Source organism: Calonectris borealis, chromosome 4 (assembly GCF_964195595.1).
Source record: "Calonectris borealis chromosome 4, bCalBor7.hap1.2, whole genome shotgun sequence".
Taxonomy (NCBI): domain Eukaryota; kingdom Metazoa; phylum Chordata; class Aves; order Procellariiformes; family Procellariidae; genus Calonectris; species Calonectris borealis.
In genome coordinates, this window is record NC_134315.1 from 26,465,303 (window position 1) to 26,485,466 (window position 20,164).

Here is a 20,164-nt window from a genome sequence, read left to right on the forward strand (position 1 = left end):
AAGAGGATAGACATGATCTCACCCTTTTCTGTTACATTCAGGTTTCTTACTGTAAGTTCATAGTGCTGATTGTGTTTCTGCATACTTTTCCGCTATTTCTGCCTAAGTTCATGAGAATGCTTACAGAATATTCTGCAAGTCCTAGTATTACGAAGTAATAGGATATCAGTGTCAGAAATGTTACATATTGTAACTTTCCTATTTTGAAGTAAGGATTTATTGCTGGAAATGACAGGATGAAAGTTAGAAAATTGAATCCTATCAAAGTAAATATTGTTAATAAAATAAGGCATGTACAATATTGTGGATTCTTTGTATGTTTTGCTCCCCAGTCAATCAGATCAGCTGTATAAAACCTACAAAGTAGTAAAATAAACTTAAAATAATCTATCTAAAATCAACAATAAAATTGTTAGTGGTGTTTATTTCCTCTGAAAACTTAATGCCATAGTGTAATTTAGCAGTATTGAAAACAGTTAGATGTGCCCAGTAGTTGTAGCATGTTGTGCTCTTTGCTTGACAAAGCATCTTGCATTGTATTCTACATTGTCAACAGGAACAAACTGCACCTTTTATTGTTTTTTAAACTATACTTCAGAAAGTATTTCTTCAATTTGCAGTGCCAGGATAGTAACTGCCACAACCCATTGCTTGTTTCTGTCCATACGCTTGCCCCCTCAGTTCCCCCACAACTGTCTGTGGGACTGAATGACAGAGTTGGGGAAATGATCAGGGGTAAAAATCACTCAGTACGTTTTTATTTTGATTTTTTTTTTTCTCCCAGGTCAGTTCTCCAGTGGTATTTACTGGCACAACTGAGAGATGGCATGAAGGAAGGAAAAGAGGGGAAGATACAGTAGGAGTTCCATAAAATGTCTTCAAAGTATGATGTCACCTGTATTAAAAATACTTTTCTTTTTCAGGAAAACTTCATGGAAGTAATTAGAAACCAGGAATTTCTATTATTGCCAGCCACTGAAATTGCAAAGCTTTTAGCAAGTGATGACATGAATATTCCTAATGAAGAAACTATACTGAATGCACTACTTACATGGGTTCGACATGATTTGGAACAGAGAAGGAAAGATCTCAGTAAACTCCTGGCTTACATTAGACTGCCTCTGCTTGCTCCACAAGTAAATTGCTCAATTCCTCTCTAGTTTCTACCATGGTTACAATGGGCATAATGTCTACAGCATCAATATATTGATAGTGACAAATCATAAAAGCTTCAGGATTCTTAATGATTTGGATTCTTAGAGCTGCATATAAGGACTTAGCATGTTGTATAGGCATGACAGTTTGTGTCTGTTTGTGAACTGCAGCGTATTCTGATCCTAATCTGAGATCAGTTGGGACACAAGAAGGGGTGGAGCTGCTAGGAAAAAATCGCTTCTGTTGCCTAGAAAAATGCTTATCAAGGATATGTTTGTCACTAGAAGGTGTGTCCTTTTTAAATTTTTTTTATGGAACTTGCACAGTTTATTGGGATCATTACCTTTCCTTCATATAAATATAGCTATCCTTGATATTTAGGAAATAGAATTTGAATAAATTATTTGGAGTGATTTTTCTTCTATTAACTCTTGATAAACCATCTTTGGATACTTTTTGTTCTTCCCAATCAATACTTTTTCTCCTTCTCGGACTCATTTGTTTAAATAGTTGTGAATTAAAGTTTTCCTAGTCCTGTAGGAATGACTACTTTTGTTAGTATCATGTGTAGCATTGTATTCGTTATCTGATAGCATGCATGTAAACTAGGTTTGGTGTTTGTGGGTTGGGTTTTTTTTTCCTTTTCTTCTTTTGTGCTAGCCTTCCTTGCTGGACCTTCATTAGTAATATTTAACACTTACTATACAGTCAAAGGATTTTGCTTTACAGTTTTCAGTTTGTTTAGTGAGAATTATTTCTGTTAAATGAAGAAAATAGGTTTTTTATGGAACCTGAATAATAAGTAGAATTCATTAACTCAACAAAAACTGAGATAGATTCACACACAGTGATAAATCACATACACAACATTCTGTGTATTACCTCTAATCTGGTATCCTCCTGCTGGATAGTAAGATTCACTAGCAAGCATTTTAGTATTAATATTTCCATACTGATTATTGTATATGCAATGGCAGGATTTTCTCAGTTGTGGCCTTGACTTTGTAATTCACTTTTTCTAGAAACATAATACAGTTCAAGCCAGTTGACCTGGAGGAAATCATTCTTTTGTTAAGCATTTAATTAATTGATAACTAAGTAACCACTGCTGTATTCCTTTTACTTAATTGATTGTAACTGAAACATCTTTAGAAACTGAAAGTACAGAATTTATCCCAGAAATATGTACTGAAATCAAATTATGTCCACTCAATAACTGATTAGGAAAATAGCAGAATGAAACACAAAGCAAAATCCTATTTCACTTATTATTTTATCTTAAATTTTTCATGTCTTCTCCAAATATATTTCTAATACGATATTTTTGTGTTGCTTTTTTATTTATTACTTTCTTTTACAAATTAAAGTGTTAAGCTGTGATTTTAATATGGCAACAATTAGTCCATTGAGTAAATTGGTTTGAAATGCCCAAAACAGTCTTAATGTTTTCAGAATCATGTTTTGCTTCACGATCACATGACGTTAGGCAATCTAACAGCAAACATAACATAATTAAAAGGTTTCCAATTTTACGGTTGAAGGGTTAAAGCTATTTGAAAGAAATTAAATTAGAAAATTGAATATCTTGCTGAAATCAATAATGTTGCAAGCAGAGATGCAAAGAATATTAGAATCATACACTTTGAAAAGAAAAACTTTGGGAAATACTGTGAAACTGTAGCACTGGAAGCAAAAAATCGTAATGAATTGTCAGTTTTATTGGTTGTGGTTTTATGCATCTCTTTGTACATAGCATTCTGTCATCTCTGGTTAATGTGAGCAGTCTTCTAAATATTTGTAAGTCTCTTTTTGCTCTTACGAAGGCTAAAGATTAATATTTTGTCAGCTTCTTAAGCTGTAAGGTGGCAAGTATTCCATCTCTGATAAATTAATGAAGATGATGATTAAGCAATTTCTGAGTTACAAGATGGTTCAGCTTCCTTTTAGGCAGAAATTCGTAGTACTTAAGTATCTGCACTACCTTTCTCTTCATCAGGTTTCCAATGACTGTAATTGCATGCTAACACATAATTTGTAACTGCTCAGTTATAAATGTTTTCAGTACAAGGAGCTATGTAAATAATAAAACTTGGAAAAAAATGATTTTCATTTAAGTAAGTCCATTCCAGGTTCTCTGGGTGAAGAATATTTACAACAAATTGTAATACGGTAGGTTTAGTTTCAAGAGCCTGCATGTTTTTTGGGTACCAAAACAATCTTAGATTGCATTTCTTTTTAACTGAGATGAAGTTGCTTTCAGAAATTGAGACTCTGTGCTATGAGAAGACTTCTTCATAGGTTGGGGAGGATTAAAAAATGGAGAAAATGTAGGTTGCATCTTGTCGCAAAATTCATATATACACACATAGTGTTGCTTTAAATATTAAATGCTGCTTGTCTATCAGAAAAATACACTGGACGTCTGAATTGGTCATATTGTGTACAAGCCTTAATTTTCATTCCTGTAACTATGACAATGTCCAATTCAGGACAGTAGTAATTAATTGATTTTTTTTTCCTTTGGTGTTTTTTTTTGTTTTAAACCATGTGCAATTTTATAGCATTGCATGCTGGCAGTTAAAAAACGGCTTTAAGTTTACTAATTTATAATCACAAGGTGTCCCTGTGAAGTGATACAAGTGGTAAGTGGTGCTTTGGGTCGAAAGAAGAAATAATGGGAAGTACTGAAAGTAAAGAGTGAAAATTAAGTTCCCTCTGCTGATTTACATGAGAACACTTTAATTTGCTATTTTAAATAGAATCAGAACATTAGCCAATTAGAGAAATACTGCAAAAGTTTGGCTCAGTTTTCTCAAAAGCTGCTGGTAGGGCTTTGAAAGTTTTTTTTCTATTCTCTGGTTATGTTAATTATGTTTTGTCATAGTTTCTGTTGATTTGCCTGATACAGAGATGTTCAGGCTTAGCAGTCTGTACTTATCTGTATCTCTTCTGGAACCACGGATGTCATATTTGCCACTTTGCAGTCCTAAGGCAGCTTTAAGCCAGGGATATGCACACCATATTATGCACAACTATTTCATAACGAGACTCTTTAGTACTCCTGATTACTAATTTCACAGCAGTTTTGTACCTGTTATCGGTTGGCTGTCAACAGCTCAACAATGGCATCTCATTCTGGTTTGTGGACTTATGTCTCTGATATTCACAAAGTGTTTGGATTTTTGCGATGGTAGTTCAGAGGCATTTGCCTTTTTCTTACTGTTCTGACAACTGTCCAAGTCCCAGTGGGGCACTTCACTTGCTTTTTTCTTTGTTACTCAGGCCACGTCTTGCAGCTCAGAAAAATGCCAGTTGTCTAGACTTCTAATAATTACAGTTGGGACACTCAACCTACTAATATATTTTTCCTGCAGTCTGACAAACATGGAGTACAAAAGACTCCAGAATCTTTAAACTTAATAACTTCTATTAGTAGCCTTTATTTAACTTTAATTTTATTTAAGTCAAATTTAAAATTTAACACTTGTCAAATTTGCATGCATCTTTGATCTTAAAATATTTAACAAAGGCTTGTATTAATTGATATACTGTGATCTGGGTCACTGTCAGAGGAACAGAATATATATTAAAATATTCAATCCGTGCATGAAGCGGCTTTTACAGACTTCTGGATTGGGTGGATTCAGGAGTAAGAGGGTGAAGTTAAACTGACTTACTTACCCGGAGCCTGATTCCATTTCCTTGAACATACCTGTAGTGGCACTGGAACATGAGGAGATTTTTGTTTTCTTCCTTTGGACCATTAAGCTTAAATCATCCATTAAGATCAGATGGCCTTCCTTTTTTTTTACTTAATGGCTTAGCTTAAAATGTGAATGTTTTGTTTATTACAAGTTTATCTTTACCCTAGCCTTTTTTATATGACCATTTTGAAAATACATAGATTTTAAATCAGGCAGTGGAAGTCTTTGGATAAAATGTTTTCTTGTAATCTTGTTTTTATTCTTCATGTGGCTTATAGCAATACAGCTTGTTTAATTTTCTTTCTTTTTCACAGTTTCTGGCAGATATGGAAAATAATGCACTCTTTAGGGATGACATTGAATGTCAAAAACTCATTATGGAAGCAATGAAGTACCATCTGTTGCCAGAAAGACGACCTATGTTGCAAAGTCCTCGCACCAAACCTAGAAAATCTACAGTGGGCGTGTTGTTTGCAGTTGGAGGAATGGATGCAACAAAAGGTATTGGCTTATATAATGATTAGTTGATGAGCTGTTTTGGTTCTTTTTAAAAGAAATGTTTGATACATGTATTTACAACATGTTAATTCTAAAATTCAAAGATTCTGGAGCACAGAACATGAAACGTTTTAAAAGTACACTGTTTATTACATCAAAAAACCCGATGTAGCTTTGATAATACTGTAAACATTCTGGAAGCTAGAGTTATGATTGATTTGAAATTATCAAGGGAATATCTGATTTCTGAAATGTCGAACTGAGTGAAAACTAATCTTTATTTACTTGAGTGGGAAGTAATTTGGAAAAGGAAGAAAATGACAGAAAGGGCACAGAGGTGACCTGCACATGCATTAAAAACAAACAAACAAACAAACAAAAAAATGTGCTTTTTGAGTAATTGTTAAATGGTTCTGTCACAGCTACGTGGATTTTCTTTTTTATAGACACTTCCATACTGTTTAATGGTAGTTAGAAGGAATCTGGCAAGTTAGAAAAGTTACGGCAGAGAAAGTGTTTTCTTTCACTTGTTGTTTTAAAGCTAGCACTTTTAGTACTTCATGTCACATAGCTTCAGATTTTTTTTATAATATTACAAACCAGTTGATTTCAATATATAATTGCATGTCACAAGGGTTGTTTTATATTCCTAACATTTGTATTTCTAAAGGCTTGATTCTGCAAAGCAGTTAGAAATCCTGCTTTTTGTCTGAAAAGCACTGAGAAAGTCCTCCTCTATAATGGTGCAGTTAATTCCTGAGGAAGTCAAAAAAGACTTGTATTCATAGAATTAAGAACATGCTGCAGGATGTCATGCTGTCTTGTGGGAACAGCATATTGCTGAAATAAAAACTATCCTAATAATTCAGACTTTTTTTTTAATAACTTGCATATGTTGTCATTCAGGAGCTACAAGCATTGAAAAGTATGAACTTCGTACCAACATGTGGACTCCTGTGGCAAACATGAATGGACGAAGGTTACAGTTTGGAGTTGCAGTCTTAGATGATAAATTGTATGTTGTTGGTGGCAGAGATGGACTGAAAACATTGAATACTGTGGAGTGCTACAACCCTAGAACAAAAACTTGGAGTGTAATGCCACCTATGTCCACTCATCGTCATGGTCTTGGTATGTAGAGTTCTGTAAAGGCTGAATGCATATTTTTAAAAGGTTATCTGTTTTAGGATTGGTCAAAAAACATTCAGAAATTAAGTTTAGGGGGGCGGAAACTTTGTTTTAATGTCAATTGCTTATTGAACATCTTTTCTCCTTCAGATTATATCCAGCGTTGGCTACCAAAAGGAAATTTCTTTTTATTTGTTTTTAAATATTTTCTGGTGCACACTAAGAAAATGTGATCTTTTTTCCCCTTATCCAGAAGCGATTGTTTTTCATATCTGTTTTTTTAGGAGTAGCTGTATTGGAAGGTCCCATGTATGCTGTAGGAGGACATGATGGCTGGAGCTACCTGAATACGGTAGAAAGATGGGATCCACAGGCTCGTCAGTGGAACTTTGTAGCTAGTATGTCAACTCCAAGGAGCACTGTTGGTGTAGCAATATTAAATGGAAAGTATGTGAAGGCAACTTCTGTTTTCTATCTCATTATTTTATGTAATTACAGGACCATTCTAAATTACTATTAATAATTTCTCTTCATAGATACTTGCTGATAGCATTAAGAACCAAGTTTCTTCATTCACAGAAAAGATACTGTATTGGGTCAAGCAAGCTTCCCCACAGCATCACAGTGCCCCTCAGTATCGCTTATGAGACACCGTCTCTATAGGCCAATAAGTAGTTACCATCTCCTTAATAAAGAAAGGAGTAAATGGTTGTTCTCTTTCACTGAGACTCCAGTGATGTCCTCTTACTGTGATAGTATGAACAATCAACTTCCAAAATTACTGTAAAGTCGTGGAGGAGTACTCATGTTATATTGCATTAAGTCAGAACAGTAAGCTCTGGCAGAATGAATCTAATCTGGAGTGCTATCTGAAATTTCTACAGCTGTTTTTCAGTGAAAATATGCCTAATTCTGGATACAAAGCATATTCAGACAACTAGGCCATTTAATGTTGCAGTCACAGGAAATGGCTGGAAGTGACCTCAAGGAGTTCCCTAATCCATTGCCTACCCAAAGTTGAATCAATTATATCTAAAACACAGCCAGAGTGATCTTGTTCTTAACCTCTAGTGGTAAAGTTTCCGTAACTTCCCTAAGCAATCTGCTTAACTATTAATACATTTGTGAAGTTCTCCTCATGTCAAGTCTTAAATACTTTTTGCTGATTTATATTATTATTGTTTGTACTATCCAAAGTGAACATGGAAAAATGCATCTTTTCTTTCCTATTTGCAACAGCCTTTTGTATTTAAAGACACATGTCCCCTCAGTATTCTGTCATCAGGACTGAATAACTCCAGCTCCTTCAGTCTTTATTTGTAGACCATGATTCCTAGACTTTGAGTGAATTTCATTGTTTTCCTTTGGACGAAGTGTAATTGTTCTATAGCATCCCAAAATACAAGTGGTACTTGAGTCAAGCTATTACGAAAATAAAGATCAGTTGGAATCACAGAATCGTAGAATAATTTGGATTGGAAGGGACCTCTGGAGTCATCTGATCCAACACCAACTCAAAGCAGGGCCAATCTTAAAGTTGGATCTAGTTTCAAAGTTAACTGAGGTAGCTCAGGTTATATGTGAGTTTTGAATATCTCCAAGGATGGAGATTCAACAGCCTCTCTGGGCAACCTGTTCCAATGTTTGACCACTGTTGCACTGAACATTTTTCTTCTAATATCGTGTTGAAATTTCCCATATTGGAACTTGTCTGTTCTTCCTCCTTTCACTGCATACCTCTGAGAATGATCTGTCTTCTATATAACCTCTCATTAGGTAGTTGAAGACAACAGTAAGATGCCTCCTTAGCTGTCTCAAGAATTCTTAAGACTGCACAAAGGCAGCTCTCTCAGCCTCTCCTCATATGTCATATGTTCTAGCTCCCTCATCATCTTAGTGACCATCAGCTGGGCTTGTTCCAGAATGGCAAGATCTTTCTTGTACTGAGAGCCCAAAGCTGGACATAGTATCCAGAAGCAGTCTTATATGTACTGAATAAAGGGGATCAGCTGTATTACTCCAAGGGCATACTGCTGACTTGTTGTCTGCCAGGACTTCCATGTCTATTTTTGCTAAGCTGCCTCCTCTCCTGTCAGCTCCCAGCCTGTACTATTGCATGGGAATATGCCATCCCAGGTACAGGACTTTGCATTTACCTTTGCTGAACTTCATGAGACTACAGTCAGCCCATTTTTCCAGCGTGTCTATGTCTCTCTGAATAGTAACCAAGCCCTCCAGCACATCGGCAACTCCCCTTAATTTGATATTATCAGTAAACTTGCTAAGGCTGATTTCCATTACATCTTTCAGATAATTAATGAAGACATTGAGCAGTATCAGCCACAGTATCAGCCTGGGAGGAACACCACTAGTAACCAGTTGCCAGCTGGACTTCATACTACTGATCACAGCCCTTTGAGCCCAGTAGTCCTTCCAGTTTTCCACCAGCCTTGTAGTGAGCTTATCTAAACCATATTTTGCCAGGGTGGCTACAGGAATACCATCGCAGACAAAGCTAACCTGATTTGCTGAGTAGTATTGTGGTCATGGCAGAGTATTTACACTCTCTTGACCACAACTTTTCACTTCCTGCTTATGTACTATCTGATGCATCTCCCTAGAGCTGTTTGAATATCGTAAGGTAGCAAAAAGCTTCTCACTTTTTTTTTTTTGGAATTTTAGTCTGCTGCTAAATTAGTACAGCTGAAATGCACCTACAAAGGGTCCTGTGAGATCTGGAAAAAGTCCAGGAATGAGTGGAAATGCTCACTGGGTGCAGGGAGGAGGGAAGAACTTTAACAACCAGCGAGTAGAGTACCTTGGGCTGCCTTGGAACTGCAGTCTCAGATGCCTAAGTTAGGTCTAAAGCTTCCTATATATTCAGCAGAGGGTTTCAGGTGTGGTGAAAAGCACCAGAATTAGAGCCTCACATTTCTCTCTTATTATAGAACATTCCCTAGTCTCTTAACGTAGGCAGCAACATTAGATACCTATAGCTAAAAAGCTTAAAAGTGCACGCGGCATTTCATCTGAGGGAGCAGTAACTTCTGCACTTTCTAGTAATATCTATCTGTAACTTGATATATTTCAGATTTGCTCAAAACCTTCATATAGAGAAATTAACATATCTTTCTCCATGTCCAAAATGTGAGATCACTCCATAAGTTATCAAAACTCTGTCATGTTTTGGGGGGAGGCTTCATTTAAATGCTGTGTTGCATAAAGGATTGATTTTTTAGTCATGAACTTTTTGGAACTGCAACAGGATTTTTCAATAACCTTCAGTACATTCCTTACCTTGAACAAGTTGAGTTATTAAACATGGGAACTTCCATGCAAATATATTTTTTTAAAGGGTATTAAAATTATTACTGGGAACTACTAGGTCAACTATATTTACAAGATGTTTGTATTTAAGTTTGCTGTCAGTATATTTAAAAAAACCAAACAATGGTGTTTCCCAAACTGAGGACATCTTGAATAGTGCTTCATAGTAACTGTTGTAAATTGTTCACACTATCATCATATACAGTATCTAATGTTTATTTGATAATGTTATTATCCTTAGGCTATGAAAGCATTTAATTAATGATATTTCAGGTGATCTCTCAAACTGGACTTTACTTCTGATGCATTGCTTCCTTTTTAGAATGGCTTCTGAGTTCCTACCTTTCCAAATAACAGTACTGGGCATTTCTGCTTCTAAGCATAGATTGCTCATAAACTGTGTGCATAAACTCTTTATCAAGTTTGATTATTTGATTAGTTTTAAAGATTCATCAGTAATGGAGTGCTCCTAAAACCAATCTTTTCCTTCTAGCCTTCCCAAAAAGTTGAAATCCTTTGTTAATAACAAATGCTAGAAACCTTTTTGTTAGAACTGAGCAAACTAAGCCACCTAGTGGGTGTGAGGGACTTAACGTAGCGCTGTCGTTCATAAACTAAAACCCAGGTCCAGAAAAATACTCGAATGTCAAGATGAGGCAGGGCAGAGTTGTTGCATGCACAGATCCACTACGGAATTTTTCCCTTTGACCCTGCTAGAAATGGGCCTTCGTCTTCAAGTCACATAAATAATTTTGAAAAAGTTAGCTATATGCATAGGTTGGAACATAAATGCTGTGTTATAGATATCAATTTTCTGTAAATTATTATGCATTGAAAGAAAAGATTGGAGCAAAATCTTATCTGAGTTTTCACAACAGAACATTCTATTGAAAGTTGAAAGTCTCCTTCGAAACTTCCCTTTTCAACAAACTTGAAAGTCCTTCATACATCACTGGAAACTTTGTCTTGTTCAGACAATATTTATTTACTTTTTTTTTTTACTTTGTAGGCTTTATGCAGTTGGTGGTCGAGATGGAAGTTCTTGTCTTAAGTCAGTAGAATGTTTTGATCCTCATACAAACAAATGGACCCTCTGTGCTCAGATGTCAAAAAGAAGAGGTGGTGTAGGTGTAACCACCTGGAATGGGTTCTTGTATGCAATAGGTGGTCACGATGCCCCAGCATCAAACTTAACATCCAGGCTGTCAGACTGCGTAGAAAGGTAATATCCTCATGAAGGCATATCCTGCTAGTAATTCTAATAGTGCTAGTCTATAGAGTGATTTATGGAAAGAGCTGTAAGTAGAAACCCAATAAAATAGCCGTGTTATTTTTAGCATGAGCAGAGGAAACTTACATATAAAAACATACTGTGTAGTCATAATATGATTCAAAATGTTGCCAAGACCTTTGAAATTAACACCCAAATCTATGCTGTCCTAATAATACCTGTTTTCTACTACCTTGAGAGTGTCAATTCCAGTATGTTTTTTCTACTGAATTTTGGCAACACTTTTAGAGCATAACACAAATTATCTTTTAGGTATGATCCAAAAACAGATATGTGGACTGCTGTGGCCTCTATGAGCATTAGCAGAGATGCAGTGGGTGTATGTCTTCTTGGTGACAAGTTGTATGCTGTTGGAGGATATGATGGTCAAACATACCTTAATACAGTGGAGTCTTATGATCCCCAGACAAATGAATGGACACAGGTATAGTTTCTGATCAGACCATATGCTACTATTTATCTTGTTATTTCAAGTGTGCCTCTTTTTACAAGGAGAAGTCAAATATTCCTTCTCTAAGAAGCACTTTCTTACTAGTCTGTTGTAAATCTCTCTTTTTCTTTTTTCTTTGTCTACCATCTCGAGATGATTTACCTTGAACAGACAGTTAACTTCTAATAAACTACTGTTAATAAAATGTATTGACGTGTTCCCAAAACTGTCATAAAGCGTTCTGTTTACATGACTTCCTATTCTGAAGATAAACGATAAATATAGATTAGTTTTAGCTCTACTGTGTTTCTCAGCAAGTTTATCAATTTCTTCGAGGTTGTGGTCATCTTTTCATAAATAATCCCTTCCTGATGTGAATGCTATGTGCAATGTGTGCAACTTTCAGGAAGCCTTTTCCCATTTCTCTTCACCCGGCTCAAAAAAAAAAAAAAAAAAAAATCCTTCAATTCATGATCAAAAACCATTACTGTAAATTCAAAGCTTGGTTACTTTTACTTTTTTATAGCTCCAGGAATGTGTGTCTCTGTGGGAAGAGCACACACAAGGACATCCTGGGCAGGCTGTCCTTTGGTATCTACTGCCATTTGAGATACCCTAAAGCATCTGCATCCACAGAAGGCTGGCAGATACAGCACAGAATCTATGGGAGACCAAGGCCCTTCTGGAGTCCAGCTGCAGGCCAGGATGAATGTCCAAGGTCACCTACAACAGCTTTAGACACCAGTATTTAGGCAGCTGAATTCTGACCTCCTGAATGTGTTATCACATTAATAGCCCCAAATTGCTAATTCAAAAAGAGAACTGAACTGCTCTCTATCAAAATCTTTGTAACACAGAAAACTGAGCTGTCCATTTTCCCCACTTCATACTGCTGCACAATCTTAAAACGTAAGTCATCTAGGAGGCTCATCAGAGCTTGGGGCCTTCAGTGGCAGTACTGGTAATGATAACCCATGGCATTATTTGTCCTGCTGAAGAAAAAAAAAAAGTGTACCAGAGGAGAGAAACAGTGCTTCTCACCGTTTCATCTAAATGAATGTTGCATGCTGTCCAGGTAGTGACCATCTGTATGTACCTTTGTATCCTCAGCCTTGACCCTCTATATCTCACTGAATCTCATGATCCCAGTATATAGGACAGTTTTGAACCCTTCTTAGAGGGATGTGGAAGTGTCTGTGTACCTTCCTTCTCTTGTTATGTCAGCAGTCTGCCACCACTTCATCCACGCACAACTCAAAAGAGGGTAGTGGAATTTTCTCAAGTGAAGTTTGCTAGACCCACAGACAGTTCAGGATAAGTCTGTTGTTCCTGGGAGAAAAAGAAATAGGGGAGTTGGCATAAACACCCTTTTTTGTCTTCAGGATAATCTTTGTAGCAGTTAGTGTGTTATTCACACACACTCCAATACTATGAAGTTTAAAAGGGGAAGCTAAGATGAGTGTTAGAAACTACCTTCCTCTTTTCAAGTCCAACAGAATCTCAGCAGAAAAGGGTCTTGCCAGAAATAACTTCTGTTTACAAAGAAAGAATAGAGCCTGGGAAATTATTCTGATTTCAAGAACTCTTAACAGGATTTTATAAAATATTCAAGTAAAAAGGAGAGGTTGCCCCTGTCACATTTGGCATTTTCTGTTTGAGAGAAAAATGCATTGTTTTGCCAACCATTACTCAGTTGTCAGACTGTCTAGCTCAAGTGTCCAGATTGTATCATAACAATGGATTCTTTTTCCTGTAATACCAAGTAATTGAAATTATCAATAAGAATTGTTTCATATTCTTGGGGTTTGCTATTGCTTTCAAAGTGCTTCACTCTATGATATAAAATATCTTCACCTTTTCTGTGGGTTTTTATCCAAGTTTTGGACAAATTTGCTATTTTTTTTAAGTCACGTTAACAGAATGTGGGTAATATTGCCACTCTGCTGCAGCTGTACAACTATTATTACAAGCATTAACTAAGCACTGTCAGTTTTAGGGGGAAAAAAAATCAAACTTAAAGCTGACTGCATTTATCTCACGGATTTTTTTTTTTTGTTTTTTTCTTTTGCTTACAGGTTGCACCATTGTGCTTAGGAAGAGCTGGAGCATGTGTTGTGACTGTAAAACTGTAAATCATTTTCTCTATGAAGGTGACATTCTGCTCCGTAGACTCAGACGATTTCTTTTTTCCTCAAGCAAACTACCAGTGCACCAATAAACACAAGCTGCAGGATATCTACCACGGCAAAGTGTTTGGTCTCAAGCTAACATGTACATGTTGTTCTTACGGACCAATATTAAGCACTTTTTAAAAAATCAGCTTTGTTACCCATATGTTAGAAGAATTCTGTTTGTAAAAAAAATCAGCTGCAACCAGCCAGTTGCCAGCAGAGGACTTCTGTTTAGGAAGTGCTAAGAAACGAGTAAAACTCATTAGTGAACTCACTATAATAATCAAATGTTACAGATCCAAGGCCTTGATCCCCCAAACAGGCAGAAGAATGATGCTATAAACAGATATACTTCCACTGATATAATTGAGTCAATCTCTGGGTAAAACAAGTTATAGGATTGGACCCCATATATTTAATTTGCCTATAATAAACATGTTTGGCTATAGGTATCTGAACTATTACAATGCTGGCTGACAAACCAATGCAAACTGTTGTAAATGGCAGGGGTAATGCCTGCCTTGGAAATGAAGTTGTGTATTTGGTGAATCTATTGCACTTTTATCATCATTCCTAGTTTAGCAAACTTTTTATTTAACCGAAGCCTTATTTTAAATGTTGTCTTATTATGCTAACAAAAATCTGCTATTTAATAATTTCTGCTGGAGATTTTTGACATCCAGTGTAGTTTTTGGATTTTCAAAGCTTTTACGTGAGATGTAGAACATCATACCTTTTTCTCTACTTTGGGTCTTGTATTTACTTTGCTATTTTTAAGGAAAAATCTATAAGCATGAGTTATTGGAAGAATTCTAAGGTGTGATTAAAAGTGAACCAATTTAAGTTTAATATTTGCACTTTGGGATTTTTGAACCATTCCATTACATCTAGACTAATTACATTTTTACATGAGGCTTTGCACTAATTTGAAAAGTATAATTTTATAAGATGAAATGAAACAATTGTCTATCTTTCCAGTAAGGTTACTTCAAAATGTAAAGGACCCAATCCTGCAAGATGCTTAACTGCCACCATTTAAGCATGTTCAGCATCTTACAGGAGAGTTATGTGTGCCTCGCTGGATTGTATCAAATTAGTTACCTTATTTAACAGTTATCTAATGTTTCAGATACTTTATAATTTGCCTTTCTTAAGCCCTATGCTGTTACACAGAATTGCTTTGAACGGTCTGAATGTTCTCGGAAAGTGTTTTTGTATTTGCTTTTCTGTGCCTTGTTCCTTAGGTTTTCAAAACAGTAGGTAGTATGTGTGTGTTTGTAATGGAAAATGGGAAGATGTGAGCTCATTGAATGTTTTTCAAAAGTTTGAAGCATCTGATGCCCAAAGTCTTTGTACATTTGTAATTTTAAATGTGTTAATGCGCTCCGTGAACTATTTATTGTTTTAAAAAAAAATTACTAAGCAGTGAAAATTTGTGATGAAACCTGCACTGTTTGCAATTGAATACAGCTGAACTCAAACGCAGCGTTCTCGGGTTAGCGCCTTTTTTCTCTAGCTTACAGCCCATTGTGTGCCTGTGCCCGCGGCTTAACAGGCCTCGTTAAGAAATGTTGTTTTTACCGCTCCTCTTGTTGGACTTCTGGTTTTAGGAAAACGACCTTTTCCTTTCAATACTTCAAGTACAAGCCCGCACCGCGGCACCCATCTTTTCCCGGCACGACGGCGTTAGAGGACTGCCCCGCCCGTGCCCCGCCGCGGGGAGGCCCAACCTCACCCCGCCGCCGCCGGCGGAGGGAGGGGCCTGTTGCGGCCTGGCGCCTCGGCCGCGCCTCCCCATTGGGGGCGGGGCGGGGCGGGGCACCGCCCTCCAGCGGCGATGGCAGCCCGCTGTCTCCGGGGTGACAGCGACGCCGTGGGCGGGCGGGGTCTGGCTCGCCGGCCGGCCGGGGGAGGCGGGGCGGCGCATGCGCAGGGGGGCGCCGCGCAGCGAGTGGTGGGCGCGATGAAGGTGAGTGTCTTCGGCCGCCGTACGCGCGGGCGGCAGGGGGGGCCGCCGGGGAGCCGCGGCCCCGGGGCGGCGGAAGGGTGGAGGGCGGGCGGTCGGGGCCGTGGTTCGCGCTCCGCGCTGCAGGAGCGGGGCCCGCCGCGGGCAGGCGGTGCTTGCGGCCTGGGGAGGGGAAGGAGGGGGGCGCGGCGGGAACCGCCCGCTCGTGCCGGCCTCCAGCAAGCGGGAGCCTGACGCCGCCGACGGGGCTTCCTCAGGGGAGCCAAGGCAGCTCCCCCCGCCCGCCCTGCCCCGGCCTCCCGCGGGAGGTTCGGACTCCGGCCAGGCTGGTTCTCGCCGCGACAGTTGCCTGAGCCGCCGCGTCGCCTGAAGCCGTTAGCGCCGGAGGTCGGGTCTCCGGCCTCCTCTGTAACGTCTCCCGCTGTGCCTTAATGCTGGCCCTGGCAGCGCAGAGGGGTGCGAGAAACCCTCCTCGGGCAGCGGTTAAATGGTTGGGCCAAAAGGAAAGTTTCCTACTCAGACCGCTTTGGGGGTTTTAGTTGATGCGTTACTGTACAGTGAGAGCATGAAGAGCCGGAGCTTGCCTGCACTCCCATGATGATTTTCTTTATCGTTGGTTTATTACAGATTTTATTAAATTTTTTTCAAAATCAAACATAATTGTCGGATGTTCTTTGTGCTTACGGCATGCGGTTCTCATAATTTTACGCTTTGTGTGAGTAAAATGCAAATTCAGTGTGAAGAATGCCTCAGTTTACATTCACCCAAAAGAAGGGATGGGGGACCTTTGGCAAAGACTTGAGTAAGCCTGCCAGGCGTTTGGTGGACACCAGATGTTGGTGTTTATCTGGTGTCATGGGAGGGAAAAAGTCATGATAGCAAGCTGTGAAAGTTGTGGACTTTTTCTTACACCCAAGTTATAGAAATACCTGTGCAGGTAGTGGGGAAGGAAAAGGAATTTGAGAAACTTTCTTAGTCGGAAGTCAGATCTTTATGGTTGAGTAGCTTTGAGGTCTTAGGTTTTAAGACCTAACAATTCAGAGAGGTCAAAATAGTTACATGTCTTTAAAAGCGTAGATGTTGAGCCTTCTGTGTTTTACACACTAAGGATGCTTTCTGGTCATGGACTTCTCCATGTAATTTAGAGAACTAAACATTCTGGTCTTTCGACATGAAGGGGAGAGTCTCATACAATTTTTTTATTCTAGTAACTCCATAAGAGAAAAAATAATAGTTGGTAGAGTCACAGTAGTTCTCAATGCAGACACCCAGCATAAGAAACTTCAATTTTTCCAGCACAACCCAAAAGATTTTTCTGTGGAATTTTGGTACTTTGGTACGTTAGAATCACCCAGAAGTTGTGTTTGAGGGGTTTTTTTTTTCCTCCACAGTACTTGCAGTTGCTAACATGTTACAAAGTTGTTTATTGTTATATGCTTATAATTCTAAGATATGTAATTTCCCACTTTTTTTTGTCTCCCAGCAAGTATTCAGTCTGTTAGAAAAAGCTTGGTCTGGTTCCCCTGTGCAGTTTGCTTGGCAGAAAACTTTGGGAAATTTCCTTGCTGTAACAGGGTAAGATTACAAATATTTATTGCATTTGTTCATAGAAATCACTGATGAAGAAAGGTAATTATTCTGTACGTTAATCTTCTTTAGAGGTGATCGTGCTGTGAAAATTTTTGATCGTCATGGTCAGAAGAGAAATGAAATCAGCTTACCAGGGTAGGTACTAAGATGGGTTTAAATTATTTTCTTTGTTGTTTTCTTTAAAAATGCTTCTCCTCGGCTTATACAGTGTGAGAACTTTGTAGGAAGACACTGTTTCTGGTAAACATACCTGGAAAAGAAGACAAACTGATGAGCGTGTATGGAATCTGAGACAGTAAAAGCTGAATTCATAGTAAGCTATCAAGGATAGTCAGAAAAATATATTCTCTTACCCCAAACACTCCTTATTAGTAATAAACTCAATCTACTTCATTAAAACATTAGAAAAAGATCTATCATATTAAGAAAGAACATCATGAGGTTGTATACAATATATCTGTGTCATGCTGATTGTGACTGCATTCTTGCTATTGTCAGTTTTCTAGTAATTTGTTATCATAGCCTTACTGAGGAATCCTTTTGGTTTAGTGCTTTTGCTTATGTCACTGGCATAATGTATACATTGGCATTTTACTTTAGATCAGGAATGTACTTCTGAAGTGAATCTCACTGTTTTTCCTGCTTATCACGCTTTGGTTCACATCAGAGAGTGGTGTTGGAGTGTACAAACCGGATTCCTTTCAGATGAATTTAAAAAGTGGTGTACTTTGGAAGATGCAGTCTAACTGCTAAAAGGCAGTCAGTCCATAGGAACAGGCTAGATACGACCCAGAGAAAACCTCCCTAGGTGCAAACACTGCGACATCAGGTCATCACACCATTTTGCTCTATATCTACTTTTATTGGGCACCATTACTACCTGATGTAGCATAGTTTCATTTGTGTACTTCTCATTTCTTTTTAGTATTTTATCTGCTCTTAGATTAAGTATTCATGCAAATTCCTGATTTTTTATTTTATTTCCAACAACCTGATTCATTTTGATTAAGGTGGAGCCCTTAGTCAAGGCAAAACTCTCACTAAGGCTTTAAATCTGAAACCTCTAATCTATAAGTCTAATTTTCATTTCTAGAATGTCACTTACATATCCCTGTATCATTAGGAGATATGAGCCAGAATCACTTCGCTCCCCAAGAACTCTCTAGAAATCCAGTTTTTGCAGTTATAGAATCATAGAATAGTTTGGATTGGAAGGGACATTTAAAGGTCATCTAGTCCAACCCCTCTGCCGTGAGTTCAGGGGTTGCTCAGAGCCTCGTCCAACCTGACCTTGAATGTTGCCAGGGGTGGGTCATCTACCACCTCTCTGGGCAACCTGTGCCAGTGTTTCACCACCCTCATTGTAAAAAATTTCTTCCTTATGTCTAGTCTAAATCTACCCTCTTTTAGTTTAAAACCATTCTCCCTTGTCCTGTTGCAACAGGCCCTGCTAAAATGTTTGTCCCCATCTTTTTTATAAGCCCCCTTTAAATACTGAAAGGCTGCAATAAGGTCTCCCCCAAAGCCTTCTGCAGGCTGAATAACCCTCTCAGCCTTTCTTTGTAGGAGAGGTGTTCCATCCCCCTGATCATTTTTGTGGCCCTCCTCTGGACCCGCTCCAACAGGTCCATGACTTTCCTGTGCTGAGGGCTCCAGAGCTGGCCGCAGTACTCCAGGTGGGGTCTCACCAGAGCAGAGTAGAGGGGCAGAATCACCTCCCTCGACCTGCTGGCCACGCTTCTTTTGATGCAGCCCAGGATACGATTGTCCTTGTGGGCCGCAAGCGCGCATTGCTGGCTCATGTCCAGCTTTTCATCCACCAGTACCCCCAAGTCCTTCTCGGTAGGGCTGCTCTCAATCCCTTCGTCCTCCAGCCTGTATTGAACTCCCCCAGTTCATGGTAGTTGCCACCTTGCACCAAACCAAGAGATGCAATTCTCATTCTCTTTACCGGACTCGCTTGTATCTCGCTGACTATCGCATCTCGCTGTCTTGTTTCAAAATCCTGTTCTGGTTAGGTGCCATTCATAATGTGGGCTGGCTATGTCAGTGTCTTTTGCTCGGTAGTATCCATGGCCCAGCTCATTCTGCGCTGTATTTTGCACAATCTGTCATAAATGCTCATTCTCTCCAGCAAACTGCCAAAAGTGAGGAAGGCTGTGTGGAATCAGTGGTGAACTCTGAGGAGAGATTGTGTTGGACTGGGGATCCTCTACTGTCTACTGGGTTGGTGAGGGTGGTGTGAAGGGGAGTCTACCTTACTGATGGACACTGATAGCACTACCTTATTGATGAACAGGTGTGACCCTTTCCTTCAGGGAAACATAACATCTAAACCAGTTGTGAAATAATGTTGTGTTCTTATGGCAAGGCAAAGAAGAGAAAAAACTTGTATAATAACCACATATCCTAAAGGCTTGTCGAAATAATTAACATCAGCTTATGGTAGTTCGAATAGTACTGACTTTTTGAGGCCCACCGGCAAACCTTCTACCTAGGTTAGGTAGTTCTTTTGAATTCTTATTTCCAACCTTTTGCTGTGATTGAAGAATAAATTCTCTCTAATTATTACTATTAGAATAAAATTCAATTTTTGTGATATACAGTTTAAAGAGAAACAAGTGTGCTTATATGGAGGTTCTCCCCCTCAGGCCAAACTTTGCTTCTTTTTTTGTTGGTCAACTGTTAACCAGCTGCACTTGTTAACTGCTGGACCTCTCCTTGCATAAGAATGGAGTTCAGGATGTCAGATATTTTCTGCTATAATAGTTGATGTTATAAGCATCTTCTTACCATTAGGTTGATTAATTTGTTTTGTTTACTACTTATCAATCTGCATTTTTCCCTATTTTTTTCTTCTTGTCCTTGTTATTCCTGCTCTTGATGTTTTGATTGGCTGTTAAG

The 20,164-nt window shown here is 38.6% G+C and overlaps 2 protein-coding genes across 20 annotated transcripts in view; both read left to right on the forward strand.

Annotated features, from left to right (window-relative positions):
• The window catches only part of KLHL5 (kelch like family member 5), a 61,726-nt gene extending 46,537 nt beyond the window's left edge, over window positions 1-15,189 (forward strand). For all 12 annotated transcript variants that reach the window (XM_075148924.1, XM_075148925.1, XM_075148920.1 and 9 more), the window contains 7 exons: window positions 924-1,136; window positions 5,174-5,360; window positions 6,264-6,488; window positions 6,770-6,932; window positions 10,822-11,034; window positions 11,356-11,527; window positions 13,609-15,189. In XM_075148924.1, coding sequence (XP_075005025.1) covers window positions 924-1,136; window positions 5,174-5,360; window positions 6,264-6,488; window positions 6,770-6,932; window positions 10,822-11,034; window positions 11,356-11,527; window positions 13,609-13,665 — 1,230 coding nt within the window. In that variant the 3' untranslated portion in view covers window positions 13,666-15,189. The remainder of the gene's footprint in view (window positions 1-923; window positions 1,137-5,173; window positions 5,361-6,263; window positions 6,489-6,769; window positions 6,933-10,821; window positions 11,035-11,355; window positions 11,528-13,608) is intronic.
• A 436-nt stretch (window positions 15,190-15,625) lies between these two features.
• WDR19 (WD repeat domain 19) overlaps window positions 15,626-20,164 on the forward strand; it is a 49,233-nt gene continuing 44,694 nt past the window's right edge. For 6 of the 8 annotated variants that reach the window (XR_012673480.1, XR_012673479.1, XM_075148931.1 and 3 more), the window contains exons 1-3: window positions 15,626-15,673; window positions 17,154-17,245; window positions 17,330-17,395. Coding sequence is in view for 4 of the 8 variants with exons in the window: in XM_075148931.1 (XP_075005032.1) it covers window positions 15,668-15,673; window positions 17,154-17,245; window positions 17,330-17,395 (164 nt within the window). In the remaining 4 variants the exon portion in view is untranslated. The remainder of the gene's footprint in view (window positions 15,674-17,153; window positions 17,246-17,329; window positions 17,396-20,164) is intronic. The other 2 variants (XM_075148936.1, XM_075148935.1) reach the window with 2 other exon arrangements.